Below are 25,861 nucleotides of genomic sequence, written 5' to 3'. Positions count from 1 at the left end.
GGAAGATAGAATGAAAGAAGAAGTGACATTTTAGGCGATCGTATCTTGGCTTAACACTTCACAATCAGTTGATGGGCACTGACTTGAGGGCTCCTGGGACTGACTGCGCTATGGTGCTCCCTATGGGGACTCTATAGCACAGCCAACCACTATAAAAAGCAGGACTTGAAGTCACTGATGAACGTCATGGTGGTGTCAGGAGACTGACAGGTAGGTGGTCCCACCCACCTGTCAAATTTGCCCTCCAGGGGTGGGAGAACTCAGGATCTGGCCTGCCAGTTGGACCCCCCCCCCAAATTGTCAGGAAAACAGCAATCAATGGATCTTGCAGGTGGTGTTGCAACTCAACTTGATACATGACATGCTATGATGGAAGCTCTCTCTTTGCCAAAACAGAACTTCCCTTCTTAAGTGCAAGCTACTATTCTTATAGCAAAAGCTGGATTTCAGGGGTACTTCATAATAGTGTGCAGGGCCCAGCCCTCCATCCCTGAAGTGGAGAAAAACTGCTGGAGTCTCCTACACACACACCCTGCAGCTTGGTCAGTATCAATATTTGGCTTAAGACTTCATGATCTGCCAGGCCTAGGCTGCGTGATACTGGGCTTAGCAAAGGGAAGACTCTGGCTGCAGACTTGATTCTGCGGCTTGCAAGGTCTATAGTCTCCATTTCAATAGTGAGAGAGAGGAGGAGAAATATCTGGTTGCTGCTTGAACTGGAAGAGGAGTCAACCGGGGGATCGGGAAGACAATCAAGTTGCATGCCCCTGTCTTGGGCAAATGAGAGATATACAGTACACAAATGGATGACTCCCATACCAAATGGAAAAAAGAGTTCAAATATCCCTTACAATACTTTATGTTCATAGGTGAAGGATAACATCTTTTTCTGGGTTTTTGAAGTAAGAATTCTTAAACATTTTGTACATTCTAAAACATTTTGAAGTAAGAATTCTAAAACATTTTGTACATTCTAGAAATTCTAAAACATTTCTGAACAGTGCTACAGAAATGATAACTTTACAATCTGAAAAGGTAGCAAACCTGTAGACAGGAGGCCTCAAGAGATACAGAGCTGCCTACAGAAAAGAAAATTGGTTTCTTACCTTAAGGTACCTTTTCAGGGATGATGAATGAGACTTCATATAGATCATGGCTGCCATCTGGTGGCCACAGGCAGGACAAACAAGCTTTTGGAGGAAGAAACCAACTCTCATGAGAGCTCACAAGACTCCAGTCCAATACTGCCAGAAGCCCAGGAAATACAGCCAGAACCCATTCAAACCAACCAACAAACTTCAAGATAAAACAAGCATCTAGAACACCAAAGCTTCTCCCTTCAACAAGGCGTAGTCCAAATTAGACAGCAACCAACAATCTCAAACAGATATCATTTCAAAGGAGGGTTATGAAAGCTCATCATCCTGGAGAAGGTACACTTCAGGTAAGAAGCCAATCTTCCCTTCTCTAAGGACAAAGACACCTCACATGGGACATACCACTGCAGACCCAAAATGTGAGTGATAAGAGGAGCTATCTACGAAGACATGTTGAAGAACCCTGCAACCAAAGGCCATGTCTGAAAATTCGTAAGAGTCATTTTATAGTAAGGCAAAACATATTAGAAGATGGTAATATGGCTGCTTTACACACTTCCACTAAACGAGGCATTTCCCAAAAAAAGCTACATTAGTTGCCGCAGACCTGGCAGAATAGCCAGTACTATTTTGAGGTACTGGAATACCCAAGGAATTGTAAGCACATAAGAAATGGAACAGGGCAACACTGGGTATCTTCTTGCCCATGGAATGTGGAAGAAACAAAAAGCTAATCAGTCTGGCAGAGGGACTTAGTCCACACGATGTATACCTGCAGAGCCCTACAAACATCAAGACACTGCCATCTCTGTTCACGAGAGTGCACTGTATTAAAACAAAAGGTAGGTAAAACAGGCTTCTCTTGTTGATGAAAAGTCGAATTCACCTTCACAAGAGGTCTTGGGAGCAGATGGCAGGCTATAAATTACTTAAATAAATAAATAAATGGCATTGCATGGAACTGGAAATACATGTTGGTGAAGGCAAACCTTTATCAAAACCAAGAAATCCTGAGGGCAGAGCACTTCTCTGATGGTCACCAGGGACTCCATTCTAAATTTCTTGTAGCAGACAAATTTGCTGGCAAACTTCAGGTCAAGGATAGCTCTCTAGGACCTATTGAGCTTCATAACTAGAGAGAAGATGGAGGAAATCCCCAAGACGCAGTCCCCTGAGGAGACTGGCTTAGTTGCTTAAATGTCCAGAAGATGCTTGACCGCCTCCACAATGGCCTCCTGTTTAAGAGGGCAAACAGGAGACACACTTGACAAAAGGAACCTGGGAGGTGGGGGGACAACAAATTCGATGCGGTAGGCCAATTGGTCCAACTGCCAGGCATCTGAAAACAGAAGAAGTTGGCTCCTCACTGGCAGAAGAGCACCATTGTTTTTGCTGTTGCTGCCTAGCAGGTCTGGAGACGGCGCAGGAAGATGAGAATTTCCCTGCTGAACTGGAACCAGAGTGGAATTTGTTCCTGGACCAGCCTTGGTGGGAAAACGTATGGCTCCTCCTGGAGGGCCTGCATCAATGAAAGGGCTGCAAAGAGAAAGAATACTGTGCATACAAAGAGTATGGAGGATAAGGAGAGAAGCCCCCAGTAAGGAATCCTTAACCTGGGCAAGGAGATCAGAAGGTGTTGGAAATGAAGATGGTGCCTGGGAACAGAGTCTGTGAAACAGACTCAACTTGGGCAACACAGGGCCTCGTGGGCTGTTGCCAAACAGAAAGTTGTTACTGCAGTACAGGTTGGGCAACTACTTATGCAATCTGTGGCATTGTAGCATGCTGCTGAGGAATAGCATGGGCAGAAAGCAGCACTGATGACTGTTGCTGAGCAAAGGTTGCTGCTGAGAACAGTTGATAAAGCACTAAAAGTAGAGCCCCCCCCCATGTGGCAGTGTGGGTGATCCGTAGAGGCATCAAAACCATTAAAATCCGCTGCAGAGCCCACAGGATACTCAATTTAATGATACAGCACCTCCCAGAGAGTTCATTGTCCCTTATAAAGCCTTATACAGTTCGGGACCACAATACCTGATGGAACACCTCTCCCGATATGAACCTACCCGTACAGTACGCTCAACATCGAAGACCCTCCTCCGGGTGCCTACTCATAGGGAAGCTCGGAGGGTATCAACAAGAAAAAGGGCCTTTTCAGTGGTGGCCCCGAATTATGGAACAATCTTCCTGATGAGGTACGCCTGGCGCCAACATTATTATCTTTTTGGCGGCAGGTCAAAAATCTCCTCTTCTCCCAGGCATTTTAGTATGTGTTAAAAATTGTTTTAACTTTTTAAAGAATTTAAAAATTTTAAAGTTGTTTTTAAATTGTCTAAATATTTGGTTTATTGTATTTGATGTATGACTGTTGTGAACTGCCCAGAGAGCTTCGGCTATGGGGCGGTATATAAATTTAATAAAATAAATAAAATAAATTAGCACTTGGAGACTGAGGAAGGGTCCAAGCAGGTGAATCATGGTCTGCTTCCAAGGACCAGCATCTCCTAGAAGCCCTCACCTCATCCGATTTGGCCTCAGCCTGCTCCCTGATGGGGGGGGGGGAGAGCAACTTTACTAGGTGCTCTGATTTTTTCCTTTGCCTTTTCTTGTTGCTCAATACCAGCCACTGACATGGTAGGCTCCACAGAGGGCTGGACTGGATGAGAAGACCTGCCTTGGGGAGAACTAGGGAGAGTCACAGACAAGTCCATCCTTACGAGAGAGGTGAAAAGAGGAGCAGCAGCCGTCACCTCCCCTCATGGACACACACAGTGAGAGGGTGGGGCGGCAGTGAAGCAAAGCAAAGCGGGAAGGGACACTAATTCCCCCCAAGCACAAACAGTCCCTTCTAAGCCCACAGGTAGGGGGAGAGAGGAGACAGAAGGAAAGGGAGAACACAACTGAGGGGTTTCCCCCTTAATTTTAGAAGATGCATACAGAAGGAAGAAACAGACTTGACATAACACAAAAGGACAGGCAATACAAAGTACTTAATAAGCTGTCAGTAAAAAAGCCCCTCAAAAGAAAAGGCCAGGAGCCACGGCTGCCAAACGGCCACAGCTGGGGGGGCGGGGGAGAGGAGAGGTTATGACTGAAAGAAAACACAAAAAATGGGGACAGCAGGCGCTCACCAACAAAGGAGATGCAAAGATAGGGAAAAACAAACTTTATAGAACAATTCTGAACAGAGTATGAAGACAGTGCTGCTGCCTGAGGTGATGACCAGGGAAAAAAGGACTGAATTCACACAAGGAGTTAGCTTCTTCCACAAGTCTGTTTTTCTTGCCTGTTGCCACCAGGTGGCAGCCATGACCCATGTGAAGGATCATCATCTTCCAAGAAGGATCAATTTGGTTCCTGGCTACAATACTGAGAGCACAGATCCAGTGCTAATCAAGGCTAACTGTCTGTAACTGGGAATCAACCCCACACATCATAATCAAATTACCATTTACGCTGACACTTACAGCATTACTTACCTTGCTATCTTCCTTAGGATTTAGAAAAGCCCAAAATAATATGTGTATGTGCTCAGAAAAATTACATTATAAGCTAGTGCCCTGTGGTTCTTTAAAAAATGGGTTATATCGGACTTCCGGGAAGGGTTGCTTTGCCTGTGCTGCTCTAAGTCGAGCTCTCGTCTCAGAAGAAGCTTTTTCAGCTTAAAAATCAGTCACAACGCTCTTTTTGACTGGTAAAGATTTTCTCCCGGTCAGGGAGAAACGTAGAGATTAACCACAAAGCCTGTTTTTGTGGGGAGGACTGGATTTCATTTATTTATGAGAGAAAGTTCAAACTGCAATGCCGGACGGACTTTCATCAAGCTCTAGCTGATTACAGCGACACGTTTATCTTTTCTTTAAAGAAAAACGGACTTTAACAGGCAGATAAGCATCCTTCTATTTTCTTTTTTCACTTGGTTTAAATTGGTGCAGCAAAAAAGAGATTTGTCAATGAATCAGCTGTGAAGAACTTCTAGGTGAGTTATGGCTTTTCTCTTTCACTCACAAAATTAAGGAGGAAAGAAATCGAAAAAGCTTATATTTGTTTTTATTGCAAAAAGCAAGAGTGGCTGACTGTTAAACCACTCTGCCACTGGAGCTCTCTCAGGGGAATAGAAGTCTCCTCTCAGCACCCTTCACAAACTACACTTCCCAGGATTCTTTGGGGGAAACTATGACTGTTTAAAGTGGATCCCTGACTTTGAACTCTCTATTCTCTCTGACTGTTTTGGTTATCACCATGAAAATTTAAAGGGTTGTTAAGCAAGCGTTTCCGAGTTTAGAACTATTAAGTTTTGTAACGTTTTGTTTTGAAATGAGCTTATGGGAAGCATCAGAATGGCATGAGGGGTATTTTCAATTTAACATTGCGGAATGTGAAAAATCCATGCTGGCTATAGTATACAGCCATTCTTGTGGCTGTATAATATACTTCTATATATAGATAGACAGATATAGATAGATACTCCTGTCTCCTCAATGGCTAAGGAAATGAGAGAAAGGTTTTGGATCAAGTGTGTTCATAATATAGTTGTAAGACAACAACTGCTATGTCAGAGTGAGCAAGTCAAAGCAGCAGCATACACTTCTCTACAAAAAGTACAGGTTCACTACTTCTAAACTGCAATTGCTTTCTCCAAATTTTAGACTGCACTCCACAAACACATTTTTGTGGTTGTTCAAAAAATGCTACATACCTTGAACTCACTTTATCATTTGAAAACTCGCCAATAAAGATTCCTTCCCCAATCAAGTGATCCCACTATCATTTAGAATAGTGGTTCTCAAACTGCGGTCCGTGAGCTTCATTCAGGTGGTCCCTGGCATGTCCGCATTAAATATTCATATTGATTTTAATTGTATTTTAATTGCTTCATTTATTGTGTTTTATTAGTAGTAGCTTTGGAGACAACTGCATTGAGCTTAGATGTAGCTCTTCTGTTAAGAAGAGTGGCACTGGATTTAGAACTGGAAATGGGTCTAGTCATAATTGCCATCTTCTAACAGCATAGGGAGCATTACCTTTACTTTGTCTGCTGTAGTTGTCAGTTTGAGGAGAAAAGTGAAAAACAGCCTTTCACATGCTTCTTTTTAAAAAGTAAATGAGAGTAAGTGTACTTTACAAATATCTCCAGTTGTTGATTATACAATAGCCTAACTATCCGTATTTTTGGAGTCTTTGCTTCCTGGAATAAAGCCCAGGTGGTTCATGCACTTCTAAAATGTGGATTGCAGGATATTTCTGGAAACAAAAGTAAATAAAAATCTTTAGTTTGAGCCCAGTAATTTCAAATTCTAAATCCAATGCCACTCATAACAGAAGAGCCACATCTGAACACAATACAGTTGTGGCAGAAATTACAAACAATCCAACAGAAGCTGAAAAAAAGGTATACAGAGCAGGAAGATGTTATGTACACCATCCTGAAATCCATTTCAGGATATAAATTCTTAAAATAAAGTAAGAGAAAAATCCTCATGTAGCAGGTTCCATTTGTAATGTGAGACTGAATACCTTTTGACACTGAGAAGAAAAGTTCCGCTCTACTGATAAGGCAGTCAGGAAATGTAGCAACACATTGCAAGGGGAAAAGCCATTATGGAGGGCCCTGCTGGGACTTTGTCATTAATTCTCTTTGGAAGCTCACCTTTCCTCATCTTCTGAAGGGAATCAGTCCAACAAGATGAATTCCCTTTCTACCAGTATGTGATAAAAAATGGCTGTGCAAATTTTGGATAATGCCTGTGAAAATTCAAAACTAGGCTTATATCAAATTCAAAACTAAAAACTAGAAGCCGCGTAGAAGCATCATGTGAATGCACCCTCACAGGCACCATCTTTTGCCAAGTTTCTAGGTGATACCCACTGATGGCCAGGAAGTTTTTCAATTCACCCTGCTAAAAAGCAGTTGCCCAGGCCAACAGATCTTGCAAAAAGTAGCAAAAACCTTAGCAGTGTTATCCGTGCCTGTTACCCAGGAACTACTGAAATAAGCAATATTCAGGTTCAGACACTATTGGCATCCTGTTGCTCCCATGAGCAATTTAGTCAGGGAATAATGCATATAATTTTTACTTCCTAGACAGCGTTCACTACTATTTTAGTACAGCTTAACAGTAAATAATACTTGGCATTCTCAGTGTAGATAGTATTACCTCTGTCACTGCCCAGTGGTATGAAAACTGATCCAGATCTGTCAAATAGAGCTGGACAGGAGAGAACTGGGTTTGGCTTATGTGTGGTCTCCCTCTAATACTCTGAAGGTTAGTCAACTCTTCGCGGGAAAAGCCTGGAAAAAGTTAACACAGAATACAATTAGGAGCAAACTCGAGAGTGAAATACTGTCCAGTTATTTTTCTTCTATAATATGTTTGTTATCAACACATCAAAGCATTCTATCCCCAACTTCATATATATGAAATACAAAGGAAAATATATAAGATCTGCAGTCAAAATCAGAATTATGCTTAAAAATGCAAATAAATCTTCAAACATAATGAGGAAAGTATGTTAGTACTATTACAACCTGGGCATGGCCCAAGTTAAGCACTTATAAGCCCCATTAATTTCAAAGAGATACAGCATTAAGTATGTGCTTTACAAGTCCCAATGATTTGAATGGGATAACAAATGCATGTGCATTTTGCATATGGTTTAGTAAATAATAAGCTTTAGTCAATTATTAGCATGGCGGGGATACCTGCTAGTTAGGTTCCTGCAAGGAGCTTGTGCTAGACCAATTGTTGATTCCACCCCAAATTTGAACAGCTGAGCTTCCTATATAGTTTGAAACATCCCTCAGTTTCAAAATATAATCTGGCATGAGGAGCTGCGGTTGGGAAAAAGCTTCCCAGGGCTCATGAGATTAGTTTCATGAGTCTTTGGATCCTACCCCATGCCTGTATTTCCGTGTTATTAAAAATGGAAGCAAATTACATAACTGAGGCAAACAGGGACTAGGAATTTTTAGTTTTATCTACTCATATTTTGCAATTTTAAAGACATTCTGTTCTTACAATGAACTTTTAAATTATATACTAACAGCCAGTGCTTTTTTTGTGACAGTATTCATCAGTACGGCAAACTGTCATCTTTTTTTTCCTGCCACTGCCAGCCATTCTGTGCTGGTATCCACAGCACTTTTATCAAAATATGAGTACCGGCATCTAATTTTTTACCCAAAAAAGTACTGCTAACAGCACAATCCTAACCATGTAGTTATTCCTACTGAATTTAATGGGGCTTACTGCTAGGCAAGTGAGTTTAAAACATACAGGTGCTTTACAAACAGGGCAAAAGTATACCTTATGGAAATAAAATGTCTCAAGAGGCCTTTTATGTTCACCGCCCAGAGAGCTATTGCTAGTCGGGCGGTATATAAATTTAATAAATAAAATAAAATAAAATAAATAAAATAAAACAGGAAACAAAGCCAGATTGTTCAAATGCTGCCCAATGAGAAACCCTCCCGTGAAAAAGTGAAGGTAGCTAAAATCCAGTGGGAGCAGGGGGAATATAGAAAGCATTCACAGATGCACTTTATCGCTTATAACAGCTGCTTCTTAAAATTCTAGCATTTATGTTGATGACTAGTCATTGTTTGTAAAGCAACAAAGGATACTCAGCTTCAGTCTACTTCATGCTGTAATTTTTTCCTAAATGAAATTCAACAGCATTATGCTGAAAGCAAATTTATTAAATTCACACAGATTACCTGTAAGAGTCGAAAACAAGAAGCTGAAGTAATCCTTATCAGTCACTGAATTGCTTTGCAGTGAGTATTTCCATCCCACAAAAGAGGATCTATTTTTTTTTTTAAAAAAAAGGAGGGGCAAGGTTATTATGGTACACCAAAATGGCGGCACCAACTAGATGTGACGGCAACAGGCCTGTCTGTTTAATGTAGGTCTACCCAAAACATGTGTAAAGTGGAGGAAGGGACAGCATTGGGTGCCACTCTAAACAGTAAGGGCTATGTGCAGACTAAACTTTTCCACACATGCTTGTCAACTGATATCCCTTTTCCCTCAGCACACCTCCAAAACATCAAAAAAAATGCTTGGCCAGGAAAAAAGCATTTGGGAGCAAGGACTGCAGAGATAAGCAGCAAAGGATGTGCAGGGAAAGGAATCAGAAATACAAAGACCCTGTATATGTAGCTGTGACAGAATTACATTAAAAGACAAAGGCCCACTGCTTTCCTCTGTTGTTTAGGCCTTAAATCTAGTCTTCTGTCCATTCAGTACTTATAAGAAACAATTTGTATGAATACAAAATTGTTTGAGGTCTGATATAAAGAATGACTGATGAGGGATTGAACAGGAAGATGAATGAAAAAACAGACAGAAGATGAAGAATTGTTGGCAAAGTCAGAATAGAGAAACGAGCCAACTGATTTTACAAATTGCTATGACTCAAAAGAAGAAAAAAAGAAAAAGTGAAGGGCCAACACAGGTGTAATCCCCCCCCCCGGCAGGAGAATTGTGTTTTGGGTTAGATGGGTAAACTTAGAATCCCATCCCCCTAGATATGGAAATGCTAATTTAAAACAATCTTTGAGGACTACCAGGATAAGACAAGAACAATCTATTGTTTTCAGCAACTACAGTTCAGGAGAATTTGGAAAGCTTTCCATATCAGTGAAAAAGGTAGATCCCACTGTTAAGATAAGCCATCTCTCTCAAAAAACAGTAGGCGAGATGTGGAAGAGAGAGTGAAGTATTGTGCTTTTCTCCAGCGGTTCTGAAGAGAAAGATTTCCGCAACCCACCAAAGATAACGTTCTCAACATGAGGTAGGGACTGCACTGCAGAAATACCCAAATGCAACATGATTTCAGGGGTAGATATACTGAGTTTTTAAGGTAGTTATTTTTCTATAGGACAACTTGTGCCTTGTCTCCCTACTGCATCTCTTCTATGGTTCCTTTTCTCCAGTTTGTACAAGACTGGCAATGCTCAAGCTGCAACTATTCCTAATGAAGAGAAGAGATCCACTTGTTATAACAGACTGGTACACTGAGTATTTTTAGTTAACTTTTAGATGGAACAACTATTTTAGAAAGGCAACTACAACAAATTAATGTCTATGAGGAATGAAAGGGCATTTGAGAGAGAAATGTGCTAGTTTTACAAAGGATCAATTTGTTTGCAACCACTATAACTTTTTCAAGTTCTCATTAATATTTGTTTGCTACAACAGGCAAGTGAAAATTTAAGGTGAAAACATGCAATAGGTAAGCACGCAAGGATATTTATATAAATACAATAATCTCAAAACTTCCAATTTTTAACAACCTCATACGAGAAAAGTGTGTTTGGAGCATAAATGGTTTATACATTCTCTATAACAATGATATGCATTCTTTTTATTGTTTTTTATTAAACACTTCTAAAGTTACAATCAAACACATATAAACACAATATGCATTCTTGAATGAACCTTGAACATCTGAGCTTATTGTGAATAATGTTCTCAACCTGCTAGCTGGGAAGGAAAGCATGAAATTATGTTGGCAGTGCGTTCAAAAACTTTTTTAAAAATTCAGAGGATAAATGAGCTCCAAGTATTTGCAAACTTATTGCCTACTAAATCTCTTCCATAGTATCTGGACTCTCAGTCATCAAAGAATGAGCTGAAAAGTATGCCAAGTCCAATATGCTAAAAGTTCTGAAAATAAAACACTGCCAACAGTCCAATGGTTCGTCTCAAGGAGCTGCAGATTGTGTCTGAAGATTCTTCATTTAATGAAGACAGGTTATCTACTTCTTACTAACTTCACATGCTCAGCCGCAGCTGTATACAGAAATTGGCTAATCTGTTCACAACTAGCACTTTCTGATGAAGATATACGAGTTTTATCAAACACCTAGTTGCAATTGTACTCCTTGCAATTCCCAATATTTTCATCAATGAAGCCTTATAAGACTAATAATGTGATTACTTCTAAACCCACACCAGAGATTATATCAATGTTGTAAGTGAACTACTGCTTTATTAATTGCAAGCTAAAATGTACCATGGTTGTGCTGCAAATGTTTTTTCAATATGTGGTGTGCTGAATATTCAGAGCACCTGGAATAAGATAAACTACAAACTTCCCCCCCAGACCTTTTTAATAGCTGGTTACATCCACTAAAGTGACAATACACTAAATATCTCAGAATTACAATTTTGACATGTACACTTCCTAAAAATAACTCTAAATTGTTACTTTGCGCATAAAAAGTCATTTTCAGAAATAGCAGCTACACACTAGAAGAATTGATTATTCAATTTCAGATTACCTAAAAAATATGGATGAGGCTTGGAATACAAGTAATATACATAAAAATGTATCCCATAAAAGCCTATTTACACAGAAGAAACATAGTGCCATCTACTGACAATGGTAATTTTCATATGATAAAAAGGATTGGAAATGTGTGCCTGAACATGTGATTCTCTTAGGAGTAATAAAAATGGACTATTCCAGTCTGAAACCTATAATAGTTTGCATCAGCCGCAGGGAACCTCTGGTCTGCAGGCCAAATTAGACCCACCAGAGTTCCTAATTTGGACCATGAGGCTGTTCCCCCCCCCCCAACCATACCCACCTGTCCGGCAACTGAGGTTTTATGATGCTGTGTAGGGCAAATAAAGGGTCGACTCCTGATTATTCCTTTGCAAGCAGAGCTTACATTCAGCACTGATTTTAAATTCAGCACCGAATGTGAGCCCCACTGGATTCAGTACCCACTTGGAAGTTCCCAAGTGAATCCAAGCCCTGCTGAAAACAGTGATTGCTTTCAGTACCAAATTTAAACAGTGGTGAATGCAAGCCCTGCTAGCATGGAACAGTTTAGAGCATTCGGCTTTGAGCACACTCCCAGTTGTGCCAAAGGCAAGCCTTGCTGCTTTCCAGTGGACAGTTCCACCCTTTGTCATATGACAGATCTGCCCACCTGTCAAAAATGATCTGTAAGTCACTTTTTAACCACTTTTTAATCTGGTCTGCCAGCCCAAACTGATTCTCCACGCCTAGGATACATAGATTGGAATACTAGAAGCAATCATTTTACTTTCTTTATGTAAAGAGTAATATAGGAATTTCAGTGAACTTACATTTCTCCCTCTGAAAACATCATTATTTCACCAAACACCACCCCCTTCCTGAAGCTAAGCAGGTCAGTGCCTGGATGGGAAACTACCTGGGAACTACTTGTATGCTGCCTTGGGTTCCATGTCAGAAAAAATGCAGGATATGTAAGAAAATAACTAACAAAAGCCAACCCCTATGCTCTGTTGTGGGCAAGCATTGTGGTATGTTTTATTTATCTTGAGTATTTATAACCTGCCCTTCATCAGATGGTCCCAAGGCAAAAAAAATAGAGTTAATGTGAAAAACTGTATTACAAAAATGAAGTAGTAACCATAACTATTTGTTTATTTTATATTTAATTAGAAATTAGAAAAGAAGGCTAAAGCAATGACAATAGTGGATTTATGTAACTTTAAAGTTGACAAAGAGGATATTGAACTTGTCAAGAATTATCAATACCTTGGCACAGTCATTAACCAAAATGGAGACAACAGTCAAGAAATTAGAAGAAGGCTAGGACTGGGGAGGACAGCTATGAGACAACTAGAAAAGGTCCTCAAATGCAAAGATGTATCACTGAACACCAAAGTCAGGATCATTCTTGGCTGGTCTATGACCGTAATAAAATTTATACATACAGGATCATTCAGACCATGGTATTCCCAATATCTATGTATGGATGTGAAAGTTGGACAGTGAAAAAAGCGGGTAAGAGAAAAATCAACTCATTTGAAATGTGGTGTCGGAGGAGAGCTTTGCGCATACCATGGACTGCGAAAAAGACAAATAATTGGGTGTTAGAACAGATTAAACCAGAACTGTCACTAGAAGCTAAAATGATGAAACTGAGGTTATCATATTTTGGACACATAATGAGAAGATATGATTCACTAGAAAAGACAATAATACTGGGAAAAACAGAAGGGGGTAGAAAAAGAGGAAGGGCAAATAAGAGATGGATTGATTCCGTAAAGGAAGCCACAGACCTGAACCTACAAGATCTGAACAGGACGGTTCATGACAGATGCTCTTGGAGGTCCCTGATTCATAGGGTCGCTGTACGTCGAAATCAACTTGAAGGCACATAACAAAACAACAGAACTATTTGGCCACTGAAGACAATTCAGTGTTGAAACATGCTTGGCCTATTCATTATTAAGGAGCAGTCATTTTTACATTTCAATGGACATCTGGTCAATATAAAGTTGTAAGAGTGTGGTTTTAATACTTTACTTTCATAGTTTATGGTTGGAATAAAACTTCACTTAAATACAGGCCGTTAAGAAGAGAACAGCACTTAGGCACAGTTGCAACAGGTTTCCTTTGGAGCATCCTTTTTGCTTTGGGCACGTGGCAGTAGCACCACCATCATGGTGCCCGTTTTGTCTCTCTATTTCTTCTTGGAGGCCAGGGTAGAAGAAATGGGCCATGTCACCTCCTCTCTTGCATCTTCCCCTTTAAGCTATCTATGCTCCCCATAACAGACCTCCATCCCTATTTTTATACTGTATTTCATGATTTGTATATCTCCCCAACTCACCTCTTCCTTCCTACACAACCCTGACCTTCTTGTTGCAACTGTCTTCTTGATCCTTCATGATCCTCACCTCCATTTCCCCATTCCCAGTAGTTCCCCTCTTTCCCTCACACTGGTTTCTCCACCTGCTTAGACTTCTCCCTCTCCATTACTGTAGGCTCACTTTATGTGAATGTGTCTTTGAACCTACACTGTCAAATTATGTTTTTAAGAAGACACAAAAGTAGTTTCTCCTTCATTAGTCAAATCTGATTATGAAAAACAAAACTGGATAGGTTGCTTACCTCATACGCAGTATCCCAATAAGAGTAGTAGATAACCTTACAGATAATTTTCCCATAATACAACAGCGACTGAGAGAAGAAAGCAGATTGCCTGGTAAATGTGGCAAAAAATAAACAAGCTGGACTAAACGTTGTTGCAATTCTACTGGCAAAAGAGTGACAGCACCATCTAGTGGATCTAAAACAAGTACAAGAAGATAAAGTCATTTGAAAAATCAGAATGAGTAGTTATTTCAGCCAACAGATTTTTTTGCACTTCCCTCTAAATGTAAAGGAGAAACTAATTTAGTTGTAACTGGTTCTTTCAATGATAATCTATACAGTCACACACATAAATTCTGTGCCTACGTACAGTAGCCTTCTAGAGGATCTTTTGTGGGAATGCCAACACCACTCTCAGTATACATGCTTGAAGTGGCATGTCTCCTGCCTTCCCATTCAGCTCCTTGATTGCTACAGCAGCTATGTAAGGAAACACTAGAGCAAGAGCAGGTCAAAATGACACCTGTAGTGGAGAAGGAGCATGGGTTGTATGACTGAACTGGTGACCAATTGAAAACCACAGTTACAGGTAAGCAATGTTATGTACGTCTTCATGATTTCTGTGTAGTCCCACATATGGATCAATAGAAAGCTGACTTACTCAGAGGCAGGGTAGATGGTATCAACCACAGATTCGGCATAACCTCCTTAAAAGAGCCCAAACCCACAGCAAGATCTCTGATCAACATGAAAAGCTGTGAACAAATAGTGTCCTAGAACAGTTCAGGAGAGAGATCCCTCTCAGAAGGTTGTGGGAAGATGTGATGACTATTGGTACTGGGAACCAAGCCAGTTCTTAGCAGTGAGTTGACAATGGTAGTCCCTTTTTGAGACCCTCATAAAAGATAAAAAGACTAGGATCTTGTTGGGGCACAACTACAACTCTCCTGCAAATGGCGAGAGCATGCTTGATGTCCAATGTATGCAAAGATCATTCTCACCTTGATGACTAGTTAACGTAAAAACAGAGACCAATGTCCCTGTTTGAATAGAAAACAGATAACATCTTAGGCAGAAAGGATATGTCCAGTTAAAGTATATCCTAATTCCTAAGAAACAGTAAGTACAACAAATCTAGGTGGAAAGCACAAAGCTAAGCAGTCCACCTAGCAGAAATTATGGCCACCAAGAAAGCAACCTTCAATGTGAACAACCACGAGCTGCAGGAAGCCAATGGCTCAAAGTACTTGTGTGAGAACTACCAACAGGCACCATAAAGGTGAGAATACTCAAACAGGAAGGTAGAGATTCAATAGATCTGTTTCTGGAAATATATAAAAAAGTCATCAGCAAGATGATTAAAAAGTCATCAACAGGATGATAAAAAGTGAAGATTGCCACCAGATAAACCTTAAGCAAGAAGAAAGTCCTTCAGGTCTGAACAGCAGCAGACAGCATGTCAGCCACAGAAGAAAAAAGGCAGCACACTTGTAATACACACAAACTTGAAGAAACAAGTCCATTCAGGCCCACGTAGGCAGCTTATGTGCCACCTTCAGAATCCGCTCTATCTCGTCAAGAAGACAGGATGGAAGATAGATCCACCATGCTGTCCATTTGAGATCATGTTCATTATACTGGAGAGTCTGCCCTCAGTACATGGCAGTAATCCAGGTGAGAGAGTAGAAGCAGGCCAATGAACCACTACTGCCTTGGCTTTCACGGGACAATGAGAATTCAATCATTGTAACCTATAATTAACTGGATTAGGATAAAACAGAGCTGGGGAATCCACACGCCAGATACAGCCTGCAACTGGATTTCATTCAGCCCTCTAGGTCCTCTCCTACTCATCAGCTGTTCAGCAGAGAGCAGCTTTGATGCTCTGCAAAAAATGAAAATGCAGCTCCTTCCTCTGCAAAGAGATCAAAATAGATGGGGAAATGGCTCAAAAAGATAAACTTGTGTTTCCTGCAAATATTCAAATAATTATCCATACATTTTAACACATAAATTAAATTTATTTATTATTTATTTATATTTTGTAACTGCTTCAGGATCCTTGTAGGAATTTACAAAGCCCTGAACAACTTAAGTCCAGGGTATCTTAGGGATCACCTGAACCCTTGTATCCCAGCTCGATCACTGAGATCATCTGTAGAAGCATTGCTGGTTGTCCCCCGAGTTGACAAGGCTTATTTGACATCAACTCAGAACACAGCCTTCAGTGTTACTGACCCACTCCTGAATAGAGATTCAGCACACGCCTTCTGTATTAACTTGCAAATGCCTGCTGAAAACTTTTCTTTGTTGCCAGACTTATGCAGATGAGTAAGAAAAGAATTTTCCACAATTGTCAGCTGGTGATCTGTTGTAATTTTTTGGGTTTTTATTGTCTGCAGTGCCCCTCAATAGGCAGTGTACCATCTACTTATGGAACCACCACCTAGTACAGCTGATCTGATCTGTCAAGTTACTGTCATTGCCAACAAGGTGAATCACCATGAGACTGGTGCCACTGGATATGCACTGGTCCTACAACTCCAGTGCAATGACCACAAGAGTCTTTACTAGAAAGACACTTTACTCCAGTGCAATGACTAGACGTTCCTCAGTTGTCTCAGTTTCTCAAGGACAAGGTTTTTTGGGAGGGAGGAAAGGAGGAAGCTGAACAATGGGGGTGGAAGGGTATCAAATGGAAGTTCTTGAGACATAGGCTTATCCCCCTTATTTGTCTTTCTGTTCTTTTTTAGGTTCTGAAGCAGCAGCTGACTGAACGTGTCAAGAACCTAACAACACTAACACTAAGGTAGTAACAGCTAATGCCTAGTGTTAAGGGTGGGTTGACTTCCACTGAAAATGGTATTGTGGACAGCCCAGAAGAGACTGCCATCTCTCCAGAAATTTCTTAGCTGAACAGCACCATCTCAGACATCAACAAGATCATGGAAAGGTGGAACATTTATGAGGTTTTGCATATTTTGGCCTCAGTGTCTGCCACCAAGAGGACCCACTTCCGCTTGTAGCTGAGATAAGCTGTTTTATGTGCCTGCCTAGTGATGTGCTGGCATTGGGCACACTTATCTCCTAAATGCCCTCATCAAGGCACAGGAAACATCAGTTTTGTCTGCCAGTGGGCAGAAGCTTGCTACGACAAGTGGACCACTCAAAAAGGTGTCCACTTGCGAGTAGCAATGACATCCATTAGTACAGAAGAGAAAATAAAATAAACACAAATATACAAGAAAGAACACTGCACAAACAAAAAAGGGGCCTAGTTCACCCTCTCACAGAAGAAAAGCAAAAGTTCTTTCTGATGCTCCCACAGCAGTCAAACAGGAGCTGAGTGGGAAAATGGGAGCCACACCCTTTCGTTCCGTACTGTGGACTGGGGGCAGGTTCCCACCAAAACTTTTTCACCTAGCTCTAGAAAGTTCAAAATGTTGCTCTGGGCACAAAGACCATGAAGAATGCACACTAGCTAAACATAAAGCCACAGAACATCAAAACACAGAATAGATTGCTTTCTTAGCTAAAGTACAGGAGTCACAAATTCCTTCCCCCCCCCCCAAAGATTAACCAAAGTATGGCAGTTATACATATGTCGTGAGCCATGTAGGGAGGGGGCAGGCAGCAGGGTGGACTCAAAGGGCGCCCCAGCCCCTGTCTGACACCTCAGACACCTCAACTCCTGACCCCACCTGGCCCGTTGGATGCTCTCCAATTGGGCACACCCACGCCAGAGACTCAGCCTTGCACATCAGATGCTGCCCAGCCGAGCACTGCCCAGCTTCCCACACCCGAACAGACTGTTAGCCGCCCCCCTCCATTGGAGGGAGAAGCTGAAATCAAATCACCTTCACCCCACACTCAGAGGGGCTTGAGGCAGAAGTTCAACAGACAGAGTCTTTGTTTGCATGCAAACTCCAAGCCTACTTAAGCTAACTCAGGGGGCAAACTCAGTTCCTGAGTCAAAGTCTTAGAGTCGCAAAGTCATGCTTAGTCAGTGCTAGAGCAGAGCTGAGTTCCTACAAAGAGTAGCTAGGTTAATGAGGTGAACTGCTTTGGATGTATCTATTACTTTAATAAAAAGAGGAAAAGCCCCAGCTGAGTCTGAATCCCTCGACTTCGGGCAGGACAACATATCCCAGATCCAATAGCATTTTCAAATGCAATAAGGAGTGAAAGTAAAACTTTTTTCCTTAGCACCAACCCAATCCTTCATTCAAAATAAATACTCTGAATTCTTATTACCAATCTCTAGAAATTTAGAGATAGTTATAAGATTCCAATTCATAACTGTGGAAAATCAGGAAATTTGAATTACATTTTACAGAAGGTAACTAAAGTCTGCTGGATCAGACAAAGGTCCATCTAGTCCAGCATCTTGATCTCACACTGGCCAGCGAGATGCCTGTGGGGAGCCCACAAACAGGGAATGAGCATAACAGCACACTCTCCACTTGTGTTTCCCAGCAACTGATGTTCAGAAGCATACCACTTCCAATAGGAGACAGCCGTCACGACTAGTAGCCAACGTTAGCCTTGTCCTCTACAAATGTCTCTTTTAAAGCCACCCAAATTGGTACATCTTGTGGGAGCAAATTCCAGAACTTTAATTATGCACTGTGTGAAGTAGTACTTCCCTTTTTCTGTCCTGAGTTTTCCAACATTCAACTTCATTGGATGATCCCAGGTTCTGATATTATAAGAAAATGAGGAAAACTCCATCCATTTTCTCTAACCATGCATGATTCCATTATACATTGCTCCTGTTTCCCCCGTTGCTTACCCATTTTCTAAACAAAAAAGGCCCAAATATTATAGGCTTTCCTCATATGCAAGTTGCTCCAGTCCCTTCTTGATCATTTTGGTTGCCCTTTTTGGCACCTTTTCAAGGTCTACAATATCCTTTCTGGGATGCAGTGACCAAAACTGTACACAGTATTCAAGTTTAGTCACATCATAGATTTGCATAGAAGTATTATAATACTACCATTTTATTTTCAATCTGAGTAATACTGATTTTTACACTTGTATTTTTATTGTTTGTAAGCAGCTTTGAAAGAGCTGCACGTATTTTTTTTAAAAAAATAGCCAAATATATATGGATAGCCTTTTCTCCAGATCTCTTCTTTTTACAAAATGAATTGGAAGTGAGAAATACATGTCCCAACAGAACATTACAGCTCCTGTGAAGGCTCACTCGAACACGAAGTACTCTATAGTTTTGATAGGAAAAACGTAATCATTATCTGGGCTTTCTCAGAAACCCCCAGTTTTAAATATAAAGTTCCACAAAGGAGGTACCATAAATCCGAGGAGCAGCAGCTTGCAAACTTCGCAGGATTTCTTTGTTTGCTTGAGATGCGGCAGAATAAATAGTACCGATCAACTGGTCTGAAAGCTCCGGGTTTCTCAAGCCAAGAAGAACAAGCTGTTGAGGTAGACCAGCCAGCCAACGAGTTAATACTTTACTTCTCCTTCTAGAGCATACAAAGAGAAAAAGGTAGCGGAAAAGTAATATATATTAGAAATGTTATTTGAGAGAATAGGAAGCTTTGTTTTATAAGGAGGAGAAAAATGGCCTCCCAAATCCACCTGCCCATTTTTATATGGCAACTTTTGGGAGGATTTCCTAGAGGAGGGACTGAAGTATTTCCCAGGGAATTAATTGCTGACAGTTTCCCTCCCTTACATTGTATTTTTGGCCGTGGCCTATGATGATGGCAGTGATCCTCTCAGCAGCCCCCACTCTTTTGAAAGAAAGGCAACAGGTTGCTCAGTTTGTCTTTTTACTTCAAATGCCTCCTTTTCCAGCAAACAAGTTACATCTATCAGAATAGTTATATCTCCTAGTACCAGGTACAGAACTAAAAATTCATAGTCAGCTGTTGGAAGTCATTTATTAACACTGGGCAGGCACCCTCATTATACTGTTTTAGACATCTGTTTTAAAAAAATTAGCAAGTCTATCTGGACATAGAATTTAATTATGTATACTTGTTTTTAAATTTTGCTGATTTTATTTGTATATAATTGATAATCGTTTTACATTGTTTTATGTATGCCACTTAAGGATGTTTTTTATTAAGCCAGTTATACGTTCTTCTTAAATAAAACAAACTTTCTCAAGATCTTCATGAAAAATCAAGAAAACTCCTAGTCTCTACTTTGGGAGTTTCAAGTGAAAGCTGAAATGAAAATATATTGCTACCTGTTTGTATGAAGATTCAACTCTTCCTTTTGATAAACTCTGCTGAAAAATTTCAAAAGCAATGTGCGGATGGGGAAAGAAAGGTTTCTTTGCTGATAAAGTGTGTACACTGCTTTCATTAGAGTCTCTGTTGCCACTAAAGAGGGAAAACAAATGAAAAATGATGTTTAACCTCCTCTACTCTCAAGGACAAGTATTTAGTGATTTCTTGCACCAAGCCACACATCTAAAATGGATCACAATGACATTATAGCAAGGCCAACATAGCATCAGATGCTACTGTGTGGATGCTATTATATATTCACACTACAGTGTCTTCAAATATCAGTGCATGCCTAAATACTAAGATGGTTTTGGAGTTGTTGTCTTAAAGATAAGTAACAAGTGCACTGACTGTATCCCCAACTTATGATATGTGGTGAGAGCAAGAGTTCATTAGAGCACCTAAATCAAGATCTCCCAACATATGCTCAGGTGCCCCATCATTATCTTTCAGTTTGAAGTTACTGATCTTGATGTTGGGGGGAGAGGTCAAGATCTAGAAAAAAAATCCTTCACATCCAATCTCAAATGTGCCACTCTTCCACATCTTTTCTGTAAAAATCCTTTAATCAGTACCACTGGTAACTCAACTGTCTGCTCCCACCCCAGATATGGGAAACCTCTTCCCTACTCCAAAGATCACAAATACCCACAATTCAAGCTCTCGTTCATGCCACTTTTAGTCCTCAAAAATCCTCCTACATGCAAAAAGAGAGCACATACACACACAATCCAAGATATCCAGCATCCAAGTTTCCTAAGCTACCACCATAAATTATTTATAAAAGTATTTCTGTACGGCCCTCTCATAAAATAGCAGGCTGATATACAACAATATGTATACAATAAGTTATAAAACCATTAAAAACAGAGGTAATCATCAAAATGACGGGCTAGGGGAAAGATTTTAAACAGCTGCTTATCCTTGTTGGCATAAAAATATACATTCTTCCACCTCTTGGCTACCAATGTTGGCACATTGAAAATCCAACCATTTGCCATACTCCAATACAGTACACTCCCGTCCCCCCAAAAATTAGCAGCTCAGCTGTTAATGAATGCGAAGAATGTAGGGAAGAGGATGATGCTTTGGCATCACTAGTATGTCAGCTCCTTTGCCCTGAGAAAGGTATTCATTCCCTAGCTTTCAATATGGTTAAGTAACTCCTAAGGAGTATGGAAGGGAAGCTGCCAGGGCATCAAATATCAGGGCACTGGGCTTTAACAGCCCTAGATTAAATACTGTAAAGGCAAAGTAGCATCTTTTAGCCTTAGGTGCCCTGGACTCAAACAGATACAGAAGCAATTCATCTTTCAAGTAATGCAGAAATTATGTACTATATGTGAACCATTAAAAAATCAGCAAGTCTCTGTTGCAAACTATCATAGCATAATATAAAGCTGGTAGCCAATATATTTACAAAGCTATTTCTCACACTACTTTTTGTATTCTGGAAACATAACCATGAATTTTAATCTTTTTAGTCTACTGCTTTTTCAATCATTTAAAAAAACATTTTAATTACTTGTTTTTAATTGTTTAGTATAATTTTAATGTTTCTTGTAAAACGCTTAGAGCTTTTTACAATCAAGTGGTAAACATATTTTGTTAAATAAAAACATAAAAAACAACTTGCAAATTGCTTGACTATCCACATGTATTATTTGATTCCCAAGTACAAGTGCTCAACACCAGGGAATGAACCAAACATCCACTCAGGTATTTAGAAGGGCAAGATACCAAACAATACACATGCACCACTCATTTATCACCAAGATATCACAGCTGTTTCAGCCTTCTAACATACCTCAAACTTGCAAAATTTGCCTTGAAAATTCAGATCTTCCATTTCTGAACTTTTTCAGTAATCTTCATATAGTTCAGGAAAGGAATCTTACTACCCACATATTAACTCTATTCCCTGCAAATCATAAGGCATCAGACCCTAGGAACTTCAGTTAGTTCTCTCACTTCTGTTCAAATGCATTTAACAACTCTTACCCATTCAAAAATCAACAACTGGACTGAAAGGATGCTGCAACAATATTTTAAAACACTGTTCTAAACATTCTCTTACTGTTCATTTTGAGAAGATAAAATTAATTGATGACAACTTTCCGTTTTTGATCATAATCTCTAAGCATATTCAGATAAAAAATCTATCACTGTAAAATGCATGCAACAATTTTTATCTCCTTCCAACCCTGGCTGCAAATAGTGGTTTGGCACCATAGTTAGCTCTGAAATATATAAGGGAGTGTGCCCAGATGAGATCTCCTATGGTTAAGAAAGGAGGCAATCTGTACTATACTTAGGACTATGTACAAAGCTCCTCCAGATCACTTCTGAATTTCCACAGTGTAGGGAACTAAGCAAACAGCCTAGCAAAATACATCATAGTGATTGACACATAAACAAAGAATGTGCGTTCGGTGGGTCTTACCTTTGTTTATTTGAATCTGTACAAGTCTCCAAGTCACTCTGAGCAATTTATTCAGATGCTTACTGTTTAACTTGCATCCATCCTGAAAGGTCTCTATCACAAACTTTCTAATCATATCTAGCCAATGAGAATCCATTTGCAGTGTTGAAGCACTTGCCAGTGAGACCATGATTTCACATAAGGTTAAATTCAGCATGAGATGATCAATATTGTTTGAAGATGTCATATAATACTTGTTGCTAAATGAAAGACACACAGAAGTATTTTTGGACACTGGCACGGTGGAATAGGGAATTAGAATGTATTAAACAGCCTAAACAATGGGAAATTGCTTTAGAATCTATAAACAACGTTTCCCTAGACCCGAGAGACTGATCCATCAAAAATTAATATATTGAGTATATTGGACTTCACAATCTTTATACAAGAAAGCACTGTCCAATACAGATAGATGTTGGCCATTTAATGCTGAGGATGCTTTAATTGAGGCACATGATGTAGGCTTGTCCAGTAATATATTCTTTCTTGTCTGAAGCTGTTATCCACATTAATTTTGTACTAGTGAAATCCTTGATATTTGCAGATGTTCCTGCCACCTTGGGCTCTTTCTGGGAGGAAGGACGGGATATAAATTTAATAAAATAAATACATACATAAAATGTACTTTTAAATTACATTCCCGCAGTATAGACAGAACAACTAAAGTGGATTCTGCAACACATCATTGGCTGGCAGCAGTAGCTGGGAGGAACCAGCCACACATATAAAGTCAGAGCAACCTAGCGAGGGAGCCTGCTCCACGAGCTAGAGGGAGCCCTAGCTGACGAAGCGTCAAGGCCCCAGCTGACGAAGCGTCAAGGCCCCAGCTGACGAAGCGTCAAGGCCCCAGCTGACGAAGCGTCAAGGCCCCAGCTGACGAAGCGTCAAGGCCCCAGCTGACGAAGCGTCAAGGCCCCAGCTGACGAAGCGTCAAGGCCCCAGCTGACGAAGCGTCAAGGCCCCAGCTGACGAAGCGTCAAGGCCCCAGCTGACGAAGCGTCAAGGCCCCAGCTGACGAAGCGTCAAGGCGAGTTAAGCAGCAGAGCGAAAAGAGGATAAGTAGCTCCCATTTATTCCATTATTAAATTGAATTAAAACAGCTCAGAGCAATAAGTAATAAGGGCAGCCTAAGGTCACCCTGAGCTAGGAGCCAAATCCTGAAAGAACCTATATCTTAGGAGACAGATCTTAGGAGAAGGAAGCCTATAGAAAGCTAGTTTTCAACACCACCCTAGCAGGAAAGCTTCAGGGGACACTGTAAACACGGCTAAATTCCAGTCGGAGAGAAGGGGAAAAAGGAAACTCCACCAATACTGGGAGAGTCAGCTCAGTCCTTGCTAAAAAGGGCAGCTTTAGCCTTCTTTAAACACAGCCACAAGCTCTGTTTCCCTAGGTTAAAGAAAGGTCAGGCTGTTCTAGGTGGGAAAACAACAAACAAAAAAGAATTGCCTGGAAGTCGCAGCCCATTGCTTAGATTAAAAGCAGCCAAAAGCTTAAACAGCCCTGCCCCTCGCTAAGGAAGGAAGCCTGCCTTCCTGCCTTCAAAGGAAGGAAGCCTGAGATAATCCAAAAGAGTTAAGCCCCAGCTGATAGTTGAGCCATCAGCCTCAATTAACACATCATTGGCTGGCAGCAGTAGCTGGGAGGAACCAGCCACACATATAAAGTCAGAGCACCCTAGCGAGGGAGCCCCAGCTGACAAAGCGTCAAGGCCCCAGCTGACAAAGCGTCAAGGCGAGTTAAGCAGCAGAGCGAGTTCGGCAGCAGGGCGAGGAGGCCAGGGCCCTCCACTCTGCCTGTCTGTTCCCTGACCTCAACTAAACCGCAGCTTCCAACCCATTGACGTAATAAACCTTAAACAAAACTATGCAGGTAAGAAGCCAGCAGGGGTGTGGGGGCTTTCCAGTGTTTTGCACTGCCTGCAGCATGTACGACTATCTCCCTGTTGGACAGAAGTCGTGGGTGTGCTCTCGGTGCAATGAGCTCCTGGCTCTCCGAGAACAACTTCATTTCCTTGAGGCCAAGATGGCTGACCTGGAAAAGCTGAGAGAGGCAGAGAGGTGTGTGGAGGAGGCCTTCAGGGACGTTATAGCTGTATCCCACTCCAAGGATGATAGCTCTTCTGCTATCATGGAGAATGATGGTCTCAGGGAAGGAGAGCATCCAGCTGAGAAAGAGGGAAATAATCCCTTAGAAGGGACCCATTCCTTGGGGGATGAGCAGCTATCCTTTCGTGCCGAGGATATATCTCCAGGGGGTGGAGGGATCCTTATAGTGGGTGATTCGATCATTAGGAACATAGACAGTGGGGTGTGTGATGGGCGTGCAGACCGCAAGGTGATCTGCCTGCCTGGTGCGAAGGTTGCGGATATCGCCCATCGTTTAGATAGTTTGGTAGACAGTGCTGGGGAGGAGTCAGTGGTCGTGGTGCATGTTGGCACCAACAACATGGGGGAATGCAGCCGTGAAGTCCTGGAAGCAAAATTTAGGTTGCTATGTAGGATGCTGAAAGCCAGGAGCTCCAAGGTGGCTTTCTCTGAAATGCTACCGGTTCCACGCACAGGACCAGCCAGACAGGCACAGCTTTGCAGTCTGAATGCGTAGATGAGACGATGGTGTCGGGTGGGTTTGGATTTGTTAGGCACTGGGGAACATTTTGGGACAAGCCGGGCCTGTACAAAAGGGACGGCCTCCACTTGAACCAGAATGGAATCAGACTGCTGGCACTTAAAATTAAAAAGGTGGCAAAGCAGCTTTTAAACTAACTGAGGGGAGAAACCCGACAGGAGCTGAGGAAAGTCCGGTTCGGAATAAACCTCCCCCCTGGGATAAAGACCAAAGAAATGATGAAATTTTAAAAGGAGTAGGCCTAGAAGTAGGCATTGTGAGAGCAGGGGCACAGGATATAAATTCAGAAGAGCAAAATTACTACAGGCCAAACCAAAAGTGCCAAAGACACTTGAAGAGAGACACTGCTTACAAGTTACTGTACGCTAATGCTAGGAGCCTGCGAACCAAGATGGGAGAACTGGAGTGCTTGGTCTTAGAGGAGAGCATTGATATAGTGAGCATAACAGAGACCTGGTGGAATGGAGAAAACCAGTGGGATACGGTTATTCCTGGATATAAACTATATC

The 25,861-nt window shown here is 41.1% G+C and overlaps 1 protein-coding gene across 4 annotated transcripts in view; it reads right to left on the bottom strand.

The window, feature by feature from the left end:
• Positions 1 to 25,861, bottom strand: part of TEX10 (testis expressed 10) — an 83,730-nt gene that overhangs the window by 22,854 nt on the left and 35,015 nt on the right. For 2 of the 4 annotated variants that reach the window (XM_061589725.1, XM_061589722.1), the window contains exons 6-12: positions 22,686 to 22,924; positions 20,200 to 20,335; positions 19,293 to 19,468; positions 14,001 to 14,178; positions 8,815 to 8,903; positions 7,256 to 7,389; positions 1,107 to 1,190 (exon numbers count right to left, since the gene is read on the bottom strand). In XM_061589725.1, the coding sequence (XP_061445709.1) occupies positions 1,107 to 1,190; positions 7,256 to 7,389; positions 8,815 to 8,903; positions 14,001 to 14,178; positions 19,293 to 19,468; positions 20,200 to 20,335; positions 22,686 to 22,924 (1,036 nt within the window). The remainder of the gene's footprint in view (positions 1 to 1,106; positions 1,191 to 7,255; positions 7,390 to 8,814; positions 8,904 to 14,000; positions 14,179 to 19,292; positions 19,469 to 20,199; positions 20,336 to 22,685; positions 22,925 to 25,861) is intronic. The other 2 variants (XM_061589724.1, XM_061589723.1) reach the window with 1 other exon arrangement.

Source organism: Rhineura floridana, chromosome 11 (assembly GCF_030035675.1).
Source record: "Rhineura floridana isolate rRhiFlo1 chromosome 11, rRhiFlo1.hap2, whole genome shotgun sequence".
Taxonomy (NCBI): domain Eukaryota; kingdom Metazoa; phylum Chordata; class Lepidosauria; order Squamata; family Rhineuridae; genus Rhineura; species Rhineura floridana.
This window is presented reverse-complemented; position numbering and strand designations above follow the sequence as displayed.